Genomic DNA, 17,009 nt, shown 5'->3' with positions numbered 1-17,009 from the left:
AGCTGAAATATTCTTCTAAAAATCAGTTTATGTTCTGCAGAAGAAAGAAAGTCATACACATCTGAGAAGGCATGAGGGTGAGTAAATGTTGAGAGAATTTTACCCCTTTTAACCGGACAAAAAAGAAAAAAAAAATCTTACTCTTTCCAGTGGCATGTTGGGATTTGTAGTGCCCCCTTACAAGACGACACGAGGATCCATCTCCTTTGCACACTCCACAATTGTCCTCTTTAGCTGTGCTCCCTAATTCATGGTCACAGCCAACAATCTGCCAAAAAACAACAGGAGAGGTCACTCATACAAAACTGTTTAAAGGACTGTTCTATGTTCAATACAGGTTAAAGAGATTGTTCACCAAAAATTCTCTCATCATTTACTCATGCTAATGTTGCTCCAAACCTGTTTGACTTTCTCTCTTCCTTAAACTCAAAAACAAAAATGTTACTGTAATGAAAATATAATGAAAGTGAATGGCCACTTAGTGCCATCAAGCTCCAAAAAGGACAAAAACAATAGTCGATATGACTCGTGCACTATATTCCAAGTCTTCTGAAGCCATTGAATCATATTGTTATTCACTCTGAAATGCCAGTTTGCAGTGCCCAAATCAAAAGTGGCGACTGCAGCACATGTTTGACATCATGATGTTTGGTCTGAACACAAGCAAGACCATAAAGTATTTTTATGTTATTGACAGAGGAAAGTAAATCATAGTGGTTTGAAGCAATATGAGGGTGAATAAATAATGATAGATTTTTCATTTTTGGGTGAACTATTCCTTCAAGCATTTAAATTTCATGCCACATATTGTTTATCCAAGGTATAAGCCATTGCCCCATATCCATTCTAAATGCATCACACAATTTTGTATTTATACACTGATGGATGAGTCAAAATGACTGTCTGTAAACAACAATCAATAAGACAATGTGGTAATAATCAATAAGAAAGCATCTGTGGCATGCTGTAAATAGAGCTTAAATTGTTTTGAACCCAGAACATTCCTTTAACAAGCGTTTGGCCTCTTTTTCCTGTTTTCTGAAATGAAAAAGACATTCTGAATCAAGACAATATTATTTAAATTATTTTAAAGATATTTACTATAAACTCACACAACCAGCAAAGTAGTATGAGAGAAACAAAGAAAGTTGTTTGTGTGACTGGAAAGTTTCTGTCAGACGTTTATTATTCCTTTAACTAAAGCCTGGTCTCCATCATTCACTGACTGATTTCTAGCAGTCACAGATTTTTCACATCATGACAGAGCTTTAGGTAACAATGCAAGACCTATTTTATTTTGCTCTGTCATGCTATGATGATTAGGACAAGTATGCACTTAAAGGGTTAGTTCACACAAAAATAAATGCTCTCATCATTTATTCACCCTCATGCCAACCAAGATGTGCATGACTTTCTTTCATCTACTGAAAACAAATGAACATTTTTAGAAGAATTGCTCAGCTTTGTAGGTCTATATAATGTAAGTAAATGGGTGCCAAAATTTTGAAGCTCCAAAATCCAAATAAGGGCAACATAAAAGTAATCTAGGCGATTATTACATGGATTTAAACTCAGCTGTTTAAATCCATGTCTTCAGAAGTGAGAAACAGTGAGGGTGTGGGTGAGAAACAGATCAATATTTACGTATTTTATTACTATTATTATTATTAGTCTCATTCCTGCTCAATCAATCACACTTTCACTTTCCCATTCTTCTTCTTCTGTTTTTGGTGATTCACATGCTTCGTTCATATCGCCCCCTACTGGGCAGAGAGGTGAATTTATTATAAAAATTGCATATCTGTTTCTCAACCGCACCTATCACATCACTTCTGATGATATGGATTAAAACACTGGAGTCATATGGATTAATTTTATGCTCCCTTTATGTTAATTTTGGAGTTTCAAAATGTTGGCACCCATTCACTTGCAATGAATAGACCAACAGAACTGAGATATTCTATTAAAAATCTAAATTTGTGTTCTGCAGAAAAACGTAAGTCACACATCTGGGATGCCAAGAGGGTGAGTAAATCATGAGAGAATTTTCATTTTAGGGTGAACTATCCTTTTAAGCCGCACTTATAAGAAAGATAGCACAAGCAGACTTTTACGAATGTTAGACTTCAAATTCTAAACAAATCGATATACTGCTCAAAATAAGGACAACATGTGTTTGGATACCTTCTAGTTGTCAAACGTTAAAAGAAATTGTTCATGGTTGATGTGATGAACTACACATTTGGTTACTACTCTTTGGCACCTCTGTGAATTTAATGGGAAGTGACTTCATACATCCACTAAATATGACCTTGGGACCAGTTGGTCATAGGTCTAGGAGGTCTAGGGTAATTTGCTTGCAGATGCAACTTGGTTTGATATTTTGCTATCTAATGTAATGAAAGACATTTTGAAGTGTGATATAAGTGTTCAAATAATTTTTGGGCCACTGTACATACAACTGTAATTGTGTCATCATTAGGCTGGCTCACTATTACTCAGTTCATTACAGTAAAAGAAGCTCAAAAGAGAGCTGACCTGACAGGCTCCATTTATGCACATGTCGAGAGACTCTGTGTAGCATCGTGTCCCATCCAGCACTTTAGGTGCCAGCTCTACAACCTGTCCAGTGGCTTTAGCTCGGCACTTGAGGGCGCAGGGATTTTCAGGGTCATTATCCACAGGAAGCCACTCGTGGTAGTGACCCTGATAGCGCACATCAGCATGAGCCGAGCACTGCTGAGCACGAAAGTCTTCAGAATCTGGTGGACAGTCCTGAAGATGAATAACACACAGCTCAATGTGAGGTTGGAACAATCAAAATATAGGCAGAAGAATTGTGGAGCATTAAAAGAATAAATTCGGTCATTAATGAATCACCCTCATGTTGTTCTTTATATCACCCTCATGCAAATCTTTATATATTGACAGTTCATAGTGACCACAGCTGCCAATATTCAAAAAATAACAAAAACACCACTATTAAAGGAATGTTCTGGGTTCAATATAAGTTAAGTTCAATCGACAGCATTTGTGACATAATGTTGATTACCCTCCTTTTCTTTAGAAAAAGCACAAATCAAGGTTACAGTGAGGCACTTACAATGGAAGAGAATGGGGGCCAATTTCTTAATGTTAAAATACTCACTTTTTCAAAAGTTTAGCCACAAGACATAAACAAGTGTGAAAAATTTGTATAAGATTATAATCTTCACATTTCTCTGTTAAAATACTCCAAAAACTAATTTTTGTGGTAATCAACATTATGTCACAAATGTTGTCGATTGAGCTTAACTTGTATTAAACCCAGAACATTCCTTTAAAGTAGTCCATATGACTAATGTATTATTTTCCAAGTCTTCCAATGCCATAATATAGGTTTGAATTGGAACAGACAAAAATTTAAGTAATTGTTCCCTGATAATCTTCCCGCCGAAACTCTGAAATCCTAATTGCATTTGCGTTCAGATCCCAAAAAAGGCGTCATGCGTTGCAACATCGTTGATGTCTAAATGCCATTGGATCCCACATATGTTGTAAGATAATGTGATGCACCAATTTTAATATTTGGGATAAAAAAAAAAATTTGAGAGCAGCAGCAAAGGGGAAGATTATCAGTAAATGACTTATCCCATATGAAGATATTGTGATTGTCAATTGGACAATTGACCAAATCATAAACCTGGACAACAGTGTATGAATCAAATTAAATACTTTTATAGTGTTTTAAGGTTCCTTTTTGGGGCGTGACATCTTTTTTGTGTTCCACAGAAGAAAAAAAGAATTTCATACAGGTTTGGAACAACATTATGATGGGTAAAGAAAATGACAGAACCAAACAGTTCCAAAACTTAGAATGGAACTAACATGTTGTTTTGGACTTCTACCATGATAGTACCAGAGTACTCGTTGAAGTACGATGGAGTACCATGTAAATACAATGGTAAATGAATATGTGATCATTCAGTACTATAGTATGTATCAAAGTGCCATGGTAATACTATCTGATACGATCATTGTAAAAGTTAATAAACCAAAAATATCACAAAGCATGCAAGTTTGCTCACTTACCACATTGCCACATGTGCGGTATTTGATATTCTGTCCCTCACAAGTTCTGAGAAGAAGAAAGAATTTTCCATATAAGACATCTATTAAATAGTTTCATTGAGACATGACATTCTAAAAGTGTTACACCATCCAAACACTTTAAAAGCTATTCCTCTATCTAGTCTTTCATAGTGGGAGATGTACTTGGCATTTTCTAAATTAACTGTGTTTTCAGGTGAGAATTCCTTTAAGATTGAAGCTATAGTGGTGATAAGAGATAGATGAGAGTCAGCTTAGCATTCCATTGAACAAGGTAGCATAATCAAAGGCAGAGCTTTGACTTCAGTCATGTACATAAAATTCCTGTCATCAGCTTTTTATTAAAGTAAAAGTTCTCCCAGAAATAAACAATTCTGTCATTATTTACGTGTTCCAGGCATATATGCGGTACATTTTTTACAAAGTACAAAGTACTTTTTTTTATTGTTTTTACATAGCTCTTGGCCTATAATGACAGTTCAAAGTAACCATGTCTGGCAAGCTCCAAAATGGACAAAATAAACACTATAAAATTATATGACTCATATGATATATTCCAAGTCTTTTGAAGCCTTTTTGAATCTGGGTGCAGACACAGGTTAGATGCAACATAGAAGGCGAAGTCTAAGATTTTTAGTCAACTATGACTCCGTTTTGGTCGGTTCCTCATAAAAAGTTACCGTATGGCTTTAGAGTGCAGAAAATATGGAAAACATGTATGATACTTTTATGAAGTTTATTTATTTTTTTCCATATAAGGTTAACAGCCCCTGGTCACTAAGAAATAGCTGACAAGAGCTGCGTTAAGATTTAAAAAAATTACGTTTTATGATCAACAGGAGAAAGTAATAGTAAAAGGGTTTTGAATAGCATGGGTCAACACTGTAAATATTGACTCTTTGCATATATTTAATGTTTTTGCCAATAAAAGCCTTCAAAACTTATGAAATGCTTATCATTGTTTTCCAGTATACCACAGAAACATGTGAAAAAATTATCTACAAATACTGAAGCAGCAAACTTTGCGAAACACAAAATTTATGTCACTGCCAATACATCTGGCCATGGCTGTATATAGGTACTGTGGCACCAGCGCAAGCGTAACACCATGTTAACACAGAACTGCCTATTGAAGTGTTTTCCCCCTCGTTTTACTTTAGACTTCAAATTTGATAATATGAACTGACTAAAATGTTTTTATTTTATGCACTTTAGTTTAAAATGGAATGTTTTTTTAACAGCCAGAAATGTTCTTTGCAATAATATACCACAGTGCTACATGGTTATATGTATTAAATGCACCATACTGTGGACTAAGGAAATAACGTCAATTTAAAACATTTATTTAATTAGAATTTAGAAAGCTTTTGTTTCTCTTCAGTTGACAGCCCTAGTCTGAAGAGTCAGATTGGATTTCAAGTGGGTTTTTTTCATCATTCAGGATGCAACCTGACAGAAAGCACAGAAGTGTCAGCATCTGTCTCAATTCACAAATTTTCTCTCACATGTTGTACTTTGCACTGAATAAGAAATGAGCAAATGAGTGTGTGGTTTAGACACAACATATGCATGTTTAACAATTACAGTAATACCTCTAACGCTTATTTCTGGAGTGTCATGATGGACAGTAGAAGAGGCAAAATTTAAATATTCCATCTTCTCTTTAAACAATGACACATTGACACACTTAAGCTACATCTCTTGGTATTGTGCTAATGCATTCTTAATGCATAAGTATATACTGGATATTGACTACACTCTCTGAACAAACAGATTTTATTTTTTGAAAAATGACAGTGTGAATAGTCAGTCCCAAAAATCGGATTTAAAAAATAAATCAGATTTACGTGCAGTGTGAACAAAGCTATTGCATAGCGTCAACTGAGCATCAGAAATGGCTTGGAAAGAGTCTAACTGAAGAAGGTGAACATGATATAATTGTGACATCATGCAACTGAGAGAATCTGTTCCCAAATGGATGCATAACTTCTCTGAATGATGGCCAGCATATGCAAAAGCACATGTATCTTGGTTAAAAAATGCATGGCGATCTAAAGTGGCTGGGTACATGCATTAAATAAATCCTGGTAATGCCTGTATGCTTGTCATTGATATGACTCATGTTCCACATTATAGATCAGATGTAATTTTAAGGTTTCCATGACTGAAGTTTTTACATTAATACATGCAAAATGTGCAAGCCCTGTAAACTGTGGCCATAATGCATAAAATATATTTATAATGGTGGTTTATAATGCATAAAATATATTTATAATGGTGGTTTATAATGCATGAAATATGCTTGCCTGAGAATGCAAGTTAAAGAAATAGTTCACCCACAAATAAAAATGTTCTCATCTTTTACTGACCCTCATGTCATCCCAGATGTGTATAACTTTCTTCAGCAGAACACAAACAAAGATTTTTAGAAGAATATCTCAGCTCTGTAGGTCCATACAAAAGTACAGTTAGTGTTACTAGAGTAAATTCAAAGGTGGTGATGTAGAATTCAGAGCTGAATTATAATGGTTTCCGCTTCTAGTGCCTTACTTCTCATAAATTCTCACAAACTGCAAGTTTAAGAGCTCGAGCTTTAGATTTTTTGCTCATGCTGCTCTGTCCATTGAGCTGTTTCCATCTACAGAGACATACAGGTACATTAGCCGAGGTTGTGTATTTGACACTGCTAAACCAGATACTTCAGATGCGTCGCTAGACTTCCAAATCAGATGAACCGTGGTACAATTGCGTACCAACCCGTATAACTGAGAACCAACTGATATACTTCAAGTCTAGATAAATGTTTTAATGCAAATAGGAAATTGATGATAGGTTTAATTATTATGGCTGATAAATGCTTCCCATTTGTAACCTAATGCCCCCCTCTCTACTAATTTGCTTTCAGGTCAGTGGAAAAGGGTGGCCAGTTTACAAAGCGAGCGAGAGCTGGAGCAGACTGCTCGCTGCTCAAGCAGAGAGTTGCTGCGCATGAGCAATTCACCACTATGTTCTTGTTAAGTCAAAATAAAGATTTCATTATTTAACTGAGAATGTTGGCCAAGCATAATTAAGCTGAGTATAAAATGAGGAAAGTAAAATTAAAAAGTGTTCTTAATAATGCAAAGACGCAACAGAGAAATGACGGAAAAGCCGAAGAGCATAAAAAAGCGTAAGCAGTGATGCCAACTTTAGCGAAAATTTTAGAGACTTTTGTAGTCTGCTTTAGCAACATTCTTAAACATCTAGAACACAAAAAACAACATCTCTATCATGAATGATGTCTCATTTTTCTCAGTGTTCTAGTGCCTCCCTGTGTTTCAAGTAATATGACTGACCTGCATGCCATCAGGAGTTGTCTTTATGTGCATACGATTTTCTATAAATCGAATGACTGACGAGCTTTCGTGTTGTTGGTATTTGTTGTACCAATCTAAACTTCAATTCACATGCATGCTCTCCATTTCGAAAAGACATCCAACAGTAATAGAAGAGCATTGAGAAATTATTTAGCAGGGAGTGAGAGAGAATGGAATGATAGAAATTCCTGATCTATAATAAAGTGTAGAGATAAGTGAAATGAACAGATGAGGTGTCACTGTCAAAAAGTAATTGTGACACTGACACATTGAGTAAAACTGGCACAAGTAATAAACACTGATGTTTCAGCATCACACAACAGAGAAAAAACACCTAATTTGGTACTAAATTACTTATAAAATCACTTGCTATTAAATCAGTTGAAAGCTATTTGGTTTGTTAAATTACATTTACATTTATGCATTTGGCAGACGCTTTTATCCAAAGCGACTTACAGAGCCCTTATTACAGGGACAATCCCCCCGGAGCAACCTGGAGTTAAGTGCCTTGCTCAAGGACACAATGATGGTGGCTGTGAGGCTCGAACCAGCATCCTTCTGATTACCAGATTACCAGTTATGGTGCTTAGACCACTACACCACCACCACTCCAAATTAAGCTAAACGTTGTCTTTGTGTTTGTATTTGAGCGTTTTTGAGTCACAGTATGCAATAGACTGGCATGTCTTAAGGTCAATATTAGGTAAAAAATTTATAAAAATAACAAATAAAACAACACAGTGAAAGCACAAGTGTGTTCCTGTTTTTCCCATCCATTCTTTGAGAATTTGATTGGGTTTCTGTTATTGGACACTACAAGTCGGCTGACAGGTCTGCTTTGGACAGCATATCTGCAATATGGCAGTAGTCTATGTCCCATAGTGAGATACCGAACAATTGTTAAAAAGAGAACTTCAGGTTACTCAAGTAACACTGGTTCTTTGATAACAGGAGTGAGGAATATCACCACACTTTCCTTCTTGCAGTTGCTCGGAGAAGAGATATGCTGAGAATAAAGAAGGGACCTATAAGAGTGACTATAAGTGAGGTGTGACTCCCTAATCACTACTGTGATAGTTCTGTCGGTCAATCCCCTGGCCTTTTCCTTTAGTGAGATACCTAACATAAGTAACTGAAAGCTATTTTTCCTTGCTGTGCATTAATCCCAATTTAATCATGCTGTGAATTGTGAATTTATTTATGAAACTGCAGATCCTTACAAAGAGAAAGAGATAAGTAACAAACACACAGGGGCAGCCAAAGGAATATTGATATTGCCATAACACAACAGGAATATTTATTTTGCTTTAACAAAATATGTCATTATATGAATGTTGCTCACGGTACTAAAAAGATTCTGTCAAAATTAGATGTTTAGCTTAATGTTAGTATAAGTCACCATTCACTTTCATTGCAATTTGTCTCTCTCCATACAATTAAAGTGAATGGTGACTGAGGCTAACATTCTGCCTAACATCTCCTTTAAGGTTCTCCAGAAGAAAGGAAGTCATCTGGGTTTAGAGCATCAAAGGGTTAGTAAATGCTGACAGAATCTTCATTTTGGGGTGAACTATCTATTTAGCTTCAATCAGATGAATTGTTTTTTTTTTTAGTTTAGTAATGTTATTATGCTAAAAAATTACATAACTTTCCCCACATGTTTAACAGGTAGTAACTACTAACTGTGGTGCAACTAACTAGTATGCAGGTTGACAATTTCTACTGATAATGGTTACAGCACCTAGGTTTTGATTTTGACTTTAAAATTCTCCATTTATTGGTTTGACATTCAGAAGGATTTTTGGGTTGGAAATATTTGCATATGGTACACTTGGATTGTCTAATAACAGACTTTCAAAGAATGGCAAAGGATTTGTAGGCCAAACCAAAATATGTGCTTTTAGCTAGTAAACACAATGTTGGAATTTGTTTTTGTTTTTTAGCTATTTGTCTATCAAGGCAATCTGTTGAACCCATGTAATGCCATCCAAATATGTAGAGGCATAACAAACAATTTAATTATGATGTTTCAATACTTTTCTACATTTCTAATTTAAAGATTAAACACATTCAATAATAATGCATTTGCAAGGCATTCTTAAAGGGATACTTCACCTCAAAATAAAATTCTGTTATCATTTACAGTATTGACTTCCTTTCTTCCTTGGAACACAAAAGGAGAAGTTAGGCTAAATGTTAGCCTCAGTCACCATTAGCTTTATTGCATCTTTTCTTCAAATATACTGCCTAACATCAAAAATGTGTATTACACAGAAACAAAGACAGTCATACAGGTACCTTCAACATAACATGAGGGTGAATAATAATGGCAAATCTTTTATTTTTGGTGAAGTAACCATTACACTTTCCAACTGCAGCCACAGCACTAGCTTATGTGATTTTAATTGGCTTTTCAGTGAAAGTGTGCATGAAAATGTTTATGAACAGAAAAGGGAGAGAAAGATGCTTGATGATTTCTTCCCTATATACTGTACTGTATGTGAGACCTTCTAAATGTGCATGTGGCTGGTTATGGGAGGGGGGACTTCACAAGAATATTTACAGTTCTCCCTCAGTACCAAATATAGCAGCCCTGTGTGCCCTTAACAGTCTTGATTTGTTACTCAGTCCTGGCGATCTGATTCTGATTCCCAGGCAGCGAGCACTCTTTCTACCAACTTTCAAAACAAAAAGCTTTCCCCAGGGGCTTGTCAGTTCACACAAACAGCCCCCTGCACTCAGAAACCAAACAACAAGCCCTGAAAAGAGCTGAACCTAAAACACCTCTAACACAGATTCACAGAGGTCAAATTAACAACATTCTCAACTCAAGGTTTATTCAATATGCAGCTTTTGCTCAAAGTGAGGCAGAGAAGAAAAACTCCCTGTATTGTTAAATACAAGACATAATTATTCCCTCTGCCATGCAAGGAAAGGGAGTGTTGGTCCAAGCTGTAACATTTTCAGTTTGTAGAAAAAGCCTTTTCATTATGGTTAAGTGACATGAATTGCTTTTGGGAAGTTCATGAGCTACGGTGTGAGATGCTAAACATTAAGAACTATTTTTAACAGCATTTTGCACATTCTTCATTAATAACTTTGATTGGGGTTTTATGACCTCATATTCATTTAGTGATTAAATTGAATTTCTTCAGTTTTAAAAATGTATATGTAAGCAGGACCATTAATTAACAAGTGAAAGCAAAAGGTGTTTAAAACAGTAATTAAACTTACTTCAAACAGCATACTTTAGGTCTGACTCGGAGTGCTCTTTTAAACTACACAGGCACATTCAGAACATTTAAAATGTAGTTTGTAAATTTTAAAATGCAAAGCATTTTTTACAATGTAATAGATAGGCATACATCAATCAAGATTTTTACAACTGATACCAATCACCAGTCTTCTTGTCACCTGATCTGCCGATACCGATCACGATCATTTCACCTTTTATCAGGATCTATTAATAAAAAAATGTTTGTCGTGAAATACTTTGATAGTATTTGCTGAAGTCTTAAAAGAGCCGCAGGTCTTTTGTGACATGAGCGATCGGTTTATGCGATGGCCCAAATTACCGATCACCGATTGAGTCATAGGACAGGAATATCGGCCGATAAAGCTAAATGTAGTGGCCTAATTTTAAGTACTTAATTTTTGTTGTTTGCGCAATCCAGTATTCATGTAGCCTGTAATACTGAACACTGACAGTCACAGCACTGAACATTGAAAGTCACAGCACCTATGCTATGCTTAAATATATTTATATAATTATAGTATACTATACAAAAATTTAGGAGCACAATCAGTACATTCTGAACAAATCTACTGCCATTGACTGATAGGTAATGCAATCAATCCCAAAACTTTGAGTACCTTCAGGGCGTTGTGTCAATGACACATTGCGCGTTTCATAATGATTTGTCAACGTGTTTGAAAAATAAAGCATTTTACAACAAAATTAAAAATGGGCGATGCCCAAAATGGTCGACATAGGAAAATTTGGTATCTTTTGACTCAGCATCTCAAACAGAATCTAACAAGACCAGATTTATGTTATAAGCAAAAAATATAATTTTTTCATATCTCGTGACCACTAGTTAGTGCAATGCCAAAACTGTGCAGGTAACCTCAGGTCATGGTTGTGTTTGGTGTGAATATGCTAAAGCATATAGCCTCACGTCCAATTTGGCATGCACTACATCGAATTTGTTCATGCGTTATTCGAGAACCGTTTGACTAATCACTTCCATAATTTTTGTTAGCCTGGTCTGAAGAGGATCTGATTTAATTTCGTGCAAATCGGACAAACGGTCTAGCAGGAGTTCAAAGAAGTGTTCAAAAAATGTATATATTTGTCTCAAGCCAAGATATCAGAGGAAAAAACTAGCACTTACGGTTCAAAAGTTATTAGCATAAACGTGTTACATTTGGGCAGTTGGTGGCGCTAGAGGGTTTGAGTTAGAGAATCCAAATTTGCTCCAGTTAATGTTCAGACTGTCCTCTATCAGTGTACCAAATTTCACAACTTTCCCGCCTATGGTTCTATGGGCTGCTATAGACTCAATGGCGGAAGAATAATAATAAAAAGAACACTAACGATTACAATAGGTGCCTATGCACTTTCAGTGATTGGCCCCTAATAATATTAATAACAGGGCTGCACAAAAAAAACCTGTTCCCACCACTTTGATATAAATTCTTAAATGAACAAAAAAACTAAATTAGGTTAAATGGCAGCTCTCATGTTGACTAGTAAATGATTCCTTTTGATCAAAATTAAGCCATGTTTTGCCCATGATATACCGCCATTAGAAAGAGTTACTCTGTAGGGTGTTCATTCCAATACAAGATAGTAATATATAGCACAATAGTAAAATATTTCCGCAATAATTTAGCATGCAATATTGGTATACAGTCTCAAGCCTTTATTTTGACAAAAGCCTTATTATTTTATCAAGCCTTATTTTGAAGGAAGACTGTGAAGACTGTTGTTTCTGTTTGTTACCAGCAAAGGTGAAAGTGATAACAGCTTTGTGCTCCTTCCATACATAGTGAAATGCTCTAATTTCCTCCTCTGTCCACATTTATATAGATAGGTATAGATTTGGTTTTGATTTTTATTATTGTGGCCAAACATATTTGGAATTATGCAAATGTGCAACTGAGGTTAATCTGTAGTGCTGTAGAGCGCGGAAAGCGCACGTTAGCGATGCACACAAACTGAACTGAACTCAGAGCAGAGCTGTTGTATAACACACATAATCAGAGCAGGAGATGGAATGAATTAATGTGCATCAGGCACAGAACCGCTCTGAGACTGCTATAACACCGTATCGTTATCCTCAAGTGTGACCAGGGTATGTGTAACACACTACAGATCAGAGCAGCGCACATACGATATATGTAAACATATGCAGTTCTATCAGTAAGACTCACAGACTTGAGTAAAGTTTAAGATTACTTTAATTTGATGAATATGAAGCAGAATGTAATCTCTTTTTTATATTTTAAAAAAACATTTAAATACTAACTGCAGTGTGTTTATTGTGTTTATTTAGAGTCCCACAGACTAACTACATTAACCCCTACTCCTACACCTAGCCATAACCTTACCTTAGAAAAAAATAACCTTGGATTTACAACAGTAACCATGGTTTCACGTGGGAACGAGTGTGATCGACAGACCCCGCCTCCGGATCAAACCCTTCTCTGCACTCTCAGACATTCACCGTGACCAAATCACTGTGATGAAATCAACATTTATAATAATTTGTATCTATTATTTTAAGTAGATTTAAAATAAATATCAAGAGTGGAAAGGAAATCGGAAGGGAAAAAAGTGGGACAAAAGGTGGATTCGAACCGTGGTCGCCAGGACAACACTTCACATTCTCACACCATCTTTACAGCCCACGCCACTGCAGCGACATCTATTGTTTAGTTTGTTGTATATTTCTGTAGTTTCACCAGATTATTGGTGTGCAAAAAGCTGCCCTGTGTAGCTAATTAATACGGTAGTCAGTTACGCTCAATTAATTGTTAGAGGCAGAAACCACAATCGCACTTAAAATTAGGGATGTGCGAGACTAGTTGACTAAATGGTTCTGATGCTGCTAGTCGACACTGGAATTACTAGTCGGTCAATATTTTTCCCCATTAAACTGTTCAACATTTTACACATTTGCGTTTGGCTTTATATTATTACAAAGGCTGCACTTACATTACTGTCATCATGTTAATGTTACACATTTGAAATGCAATAAATACTACAAATTTAAAAAAAGAGGATATTTGGGCAGAAGAATACAAAGTTTCTCTTCACTTCAGGCTGCGAGTGCTTCTTACCCCTCTCACACACAGCACACAAAGCAGCTATAGAAACCACTTTGGTGGTGGAAGCTGATTTCCAAAATGATAGCTTGCAAGTTGCTATGGCTATTTTCAACAATGTGCCGACTGCTTAACTGGTTAAACTATCTTTTATTCTTCTGTGTACGTCATGTTTAAGAAAATACATTTAGTTTATTGTACATTTCTCATAGGCCTATTTTTTTCTATCCTATATCATATATCTATTGGTTAACGTTCTTAATCATACAGCTGTCAGATTAGATAGATCATAGGATAATGCACATCGTGAAATATGTGCAACTTTTCAGCGCATTTGTTCTCTCTCATAGATTTGGCTTACCTGTTAATTATTTACAACAACGTCCTGACTGTTTTAATATGTTAAGTAACTTTATTTTGGTAAATTCCATTAAGAACAGGGTATTAGGGTTGCTCTATTGGTCCTGCACTATTCATTCAATTGTATTTATAAATATGTCTGTACACACTAACATTGATTCAGTGAATATGTGTCATGTTTTATATTTAATGTACAATGATCATAATGCAAGGCAAGCATGTCGAAGATAAATGCCCATTTTCAGCAGAATTTAGTGTTGGATTTTGCTGTTGGAATAGTATTTTAAATGAGTCGAATAAACACAAAATGTTTTTTCACTGTTTTCTGAGGGCTTCTTCATTTTTATAATTTAGTGGGAATAGAATATATATATGATTTCTCAAGACTTCTCATTTTCTTTTTTTAATGATTCTGTCATAGTGGCAGGACTGCTAAACTTAGACAAAGTCTTGATGTGTCGAGGCAACACACATTTGAACTCTCACGCAAAGCTCCTTTGGAACAGTAGAGACATATTTTGTGCAATAGGAGCCATAAAGTGTGGGACACATGAGATCACTTAATAGGAATTCTAGAGTCAATAAATGTGACAACATTTCAATGGAAAACATGCTCTTGCATGCCGTGCAATCCCTTAATAATTGGTTCCCCCATTTATTTAAACCACCTCTTTCTACCAATTTGAAATAAGTGGCTTTTCAAAATTTCAACTGGACAAAGTGGCCCGTGATTTGTTGGACATGCTTTATGCACTGTCAATAATGAAGTTTTACCAGCCATGTCGTCTGCTAAAATACAGACCGAGGCTGGAGCCAGTTTTTTGGGGGAAAAACAATAGATCGCTCTGTTGACCCAAGAGTCTTTAACAGTCATATAAAATGCATTTAAAGTATTTTTATTATAGTCTATGAGAGGGTACAGGCTCCTGAGAGATTTCCACATTAATCTGGTGAGGGATAAGCTATTCACAACAAGAGGGATACACTTCTATTATTAAGCAACTTATGGATAGCAGTCAAGTACCAATCGACTTGCAGAGAATGGATTACAACTGATCAGTTTAGGGGCTTTTTTTATTTAAAATTTTTGTTTTTACAGTTTGTCCATGGATGTTTCTCCGATGCTGTAATTTGAGGCTCTTATGGGACTTAAGTGAAATAATTTCCCATCTAGAAATGTTTGTATGGCCAAACTCACTGTATGACCAATGATACATAAACCATTCATTTTATATATATATAAAAAAAAAAACAATCTCTAGTCTAAAGGTGAAAAGAGTTTTAAGAGGTCCATACATGATGTATTTTGTGCAAGAGTAGATTTTTTATATTTGGGGATGCATTGAAGTGATTACCTTGCTTCATGATCTTGGGTAAAGAATTATTTCCTTTATGTGATTTGGACTGAATAATTAATATGTATTACATGGCTCTCTAGAATATTTGATTGCAAATGGTCACGCATGGCATTCGTGATCAAATCTTTATGTATTATGACTATGAAACTGGGTATTTGACCGATGTCTTTGGCAAACGATTTCTTACCTAGCTATGCTAGTTTCATGTCTCTCGTATCACTCCGATGTCTCTTTATTTACACATAAATAATTTCAACTCAAATCTAAAGTGCTAAAGTGACATACTTTGAACTGAGGCAGCGTCTGAGTGAATAGGAAGCTCCTCCCCCACAAGTTCGAGAACATTCACTCCATGTTCCCCAGGCGTCCCAGAGCGTGTCTCTGTCTTCCTCTGAACGCGCTGTCCGTGAGCTCTAGGGAAAGAAATAGAGTCCGAATGAGAAAGAGTGAGACAGACAAGTGAGAAACAATAACACAACAAATGAACATACACATGATACAATGTATCACTGAAAAAAAAAAAAACATTCTTTGAAATACAAAGTAAATAAATACCATGGTATATGAATATGGTAATCAATCTAGATACTAGGGATGCACCGACACCACTTTTTGTTGGGTTGTCGTACTAATGGTCTCATTCCAAATTTTCGTTCGTTAAGTAGTACTTTCCTATCTAAATCTACAGTAAGGGCGAATTCCAAATGGCCTTGTTGCACCATTGAAGGGCATTGCGGGAAGGGTACACAACTCAAAGGGCCATTCCAAATGAAAGTGAGCTACTGAAATAAGTTTTAAACATATTTTGTTCACTATCAAATCATTGATCAACATCATGTTTACAGCAGGAAAATCAAAAAATGGCAACTATGGTGCAATAATGACTTATGGCAACAAAACATTTGAGAACCAACAACGGTTTTGATTCAAATTCAAACTGTACCATATTTTTTGTCCTTTTTTAAACTTGACAGCTCAGAGTCACCATTCACTTTAATTAAATGTCAAAAAGTAGTAAAAAAGACAGTAGTCTTTTTCTCTTCCAATTCAATTCCGTATCTGAAATCTCAGTATCGTCCGATACAGATCCCGATCCAATACCAAAGTTGTTTTTTTTACATAATCAGTTTAGAATATCTTTACATTATTGTGTGGAACTAATTGGTAGTACTCTTTAATATGTAAAGAAACACAAACCTCTAACTACACATTATTTCAATATAAATGTTTAGCTTATTAAGAAAAACTTTATTATTAACTAGTATACTGGATAATGTTGCAGCTAAATTCTATAAAAGTAATTCCAGTATAAGTCATCAGTAGAAAAGAAGCTGTTTTTTTTTTTGCAAAATGTTTTCAACTGGACTTTAAAGAATTCAGGTCTCTTTATTTCGTTCAAATTATTTAGAAGATATCAGCTCACTTTTCATTCACACAGTTATTTTTTTGGAACCCATTCAACTTAAATATTATTATAATTTGTAAACAAATGATAATAATAACAATATATAATAAT

The 17,009-nt window shown here is 35.4% G+C and overlaps 1 protein-coding gene across 2 annotated transcripts in view; it reads right to left on the bottom strand.

The window, feature by feature from the left end:
- LOC127650500 (ADAMTS-like protein 1) overlaps nt 1-17,009 on the bottom strand; it is a 177,226-nt gene that overhangs the window by 42,659 nt on the left and 117,558 nt on the right. For both annotated transcript variants that reach the window (XM_052135952.1, XM_052135961.1), the window contains 4 exons: nt 15,779-15,906; nt 4,072-4,117; nt 2,539-2,775; nt 142-268 (listed from right to left, as the gene is read on the bottom strand). In XM_052135952.1, coding sequence (XP_051991912.1) covers nt 142-268; nt 2,539-2,775; nt 4,072-4,117; nt 15,779-15,906 — 538 coding nt within the window. The remainder of the gene's footprint in view (nt 1-141; nt 269-2,538; nt 2,776-4,071; nt 4,118-15,778; nt 15,907-17,009) is intronic.

This window comes from Xyrauchen texanus, chromosome 1 (assembly GCF_025860055.1).
Source record: "Xyrauchen texanus isolate HMW12.3.18 chromosome 1, RBS_HiC_50CHRs, whole genome shotgun sequence".
Classification (NCBI taxonomy): Eukaryota; Metazoa; Chordata; class Actinopteri; order Cypriniformes; family Catostomidae; genus Xyrauchen; species Xyrauchen texanus.
This window is presented reverse-complemented; position numbering and strand designations above follow the sequence as displayed.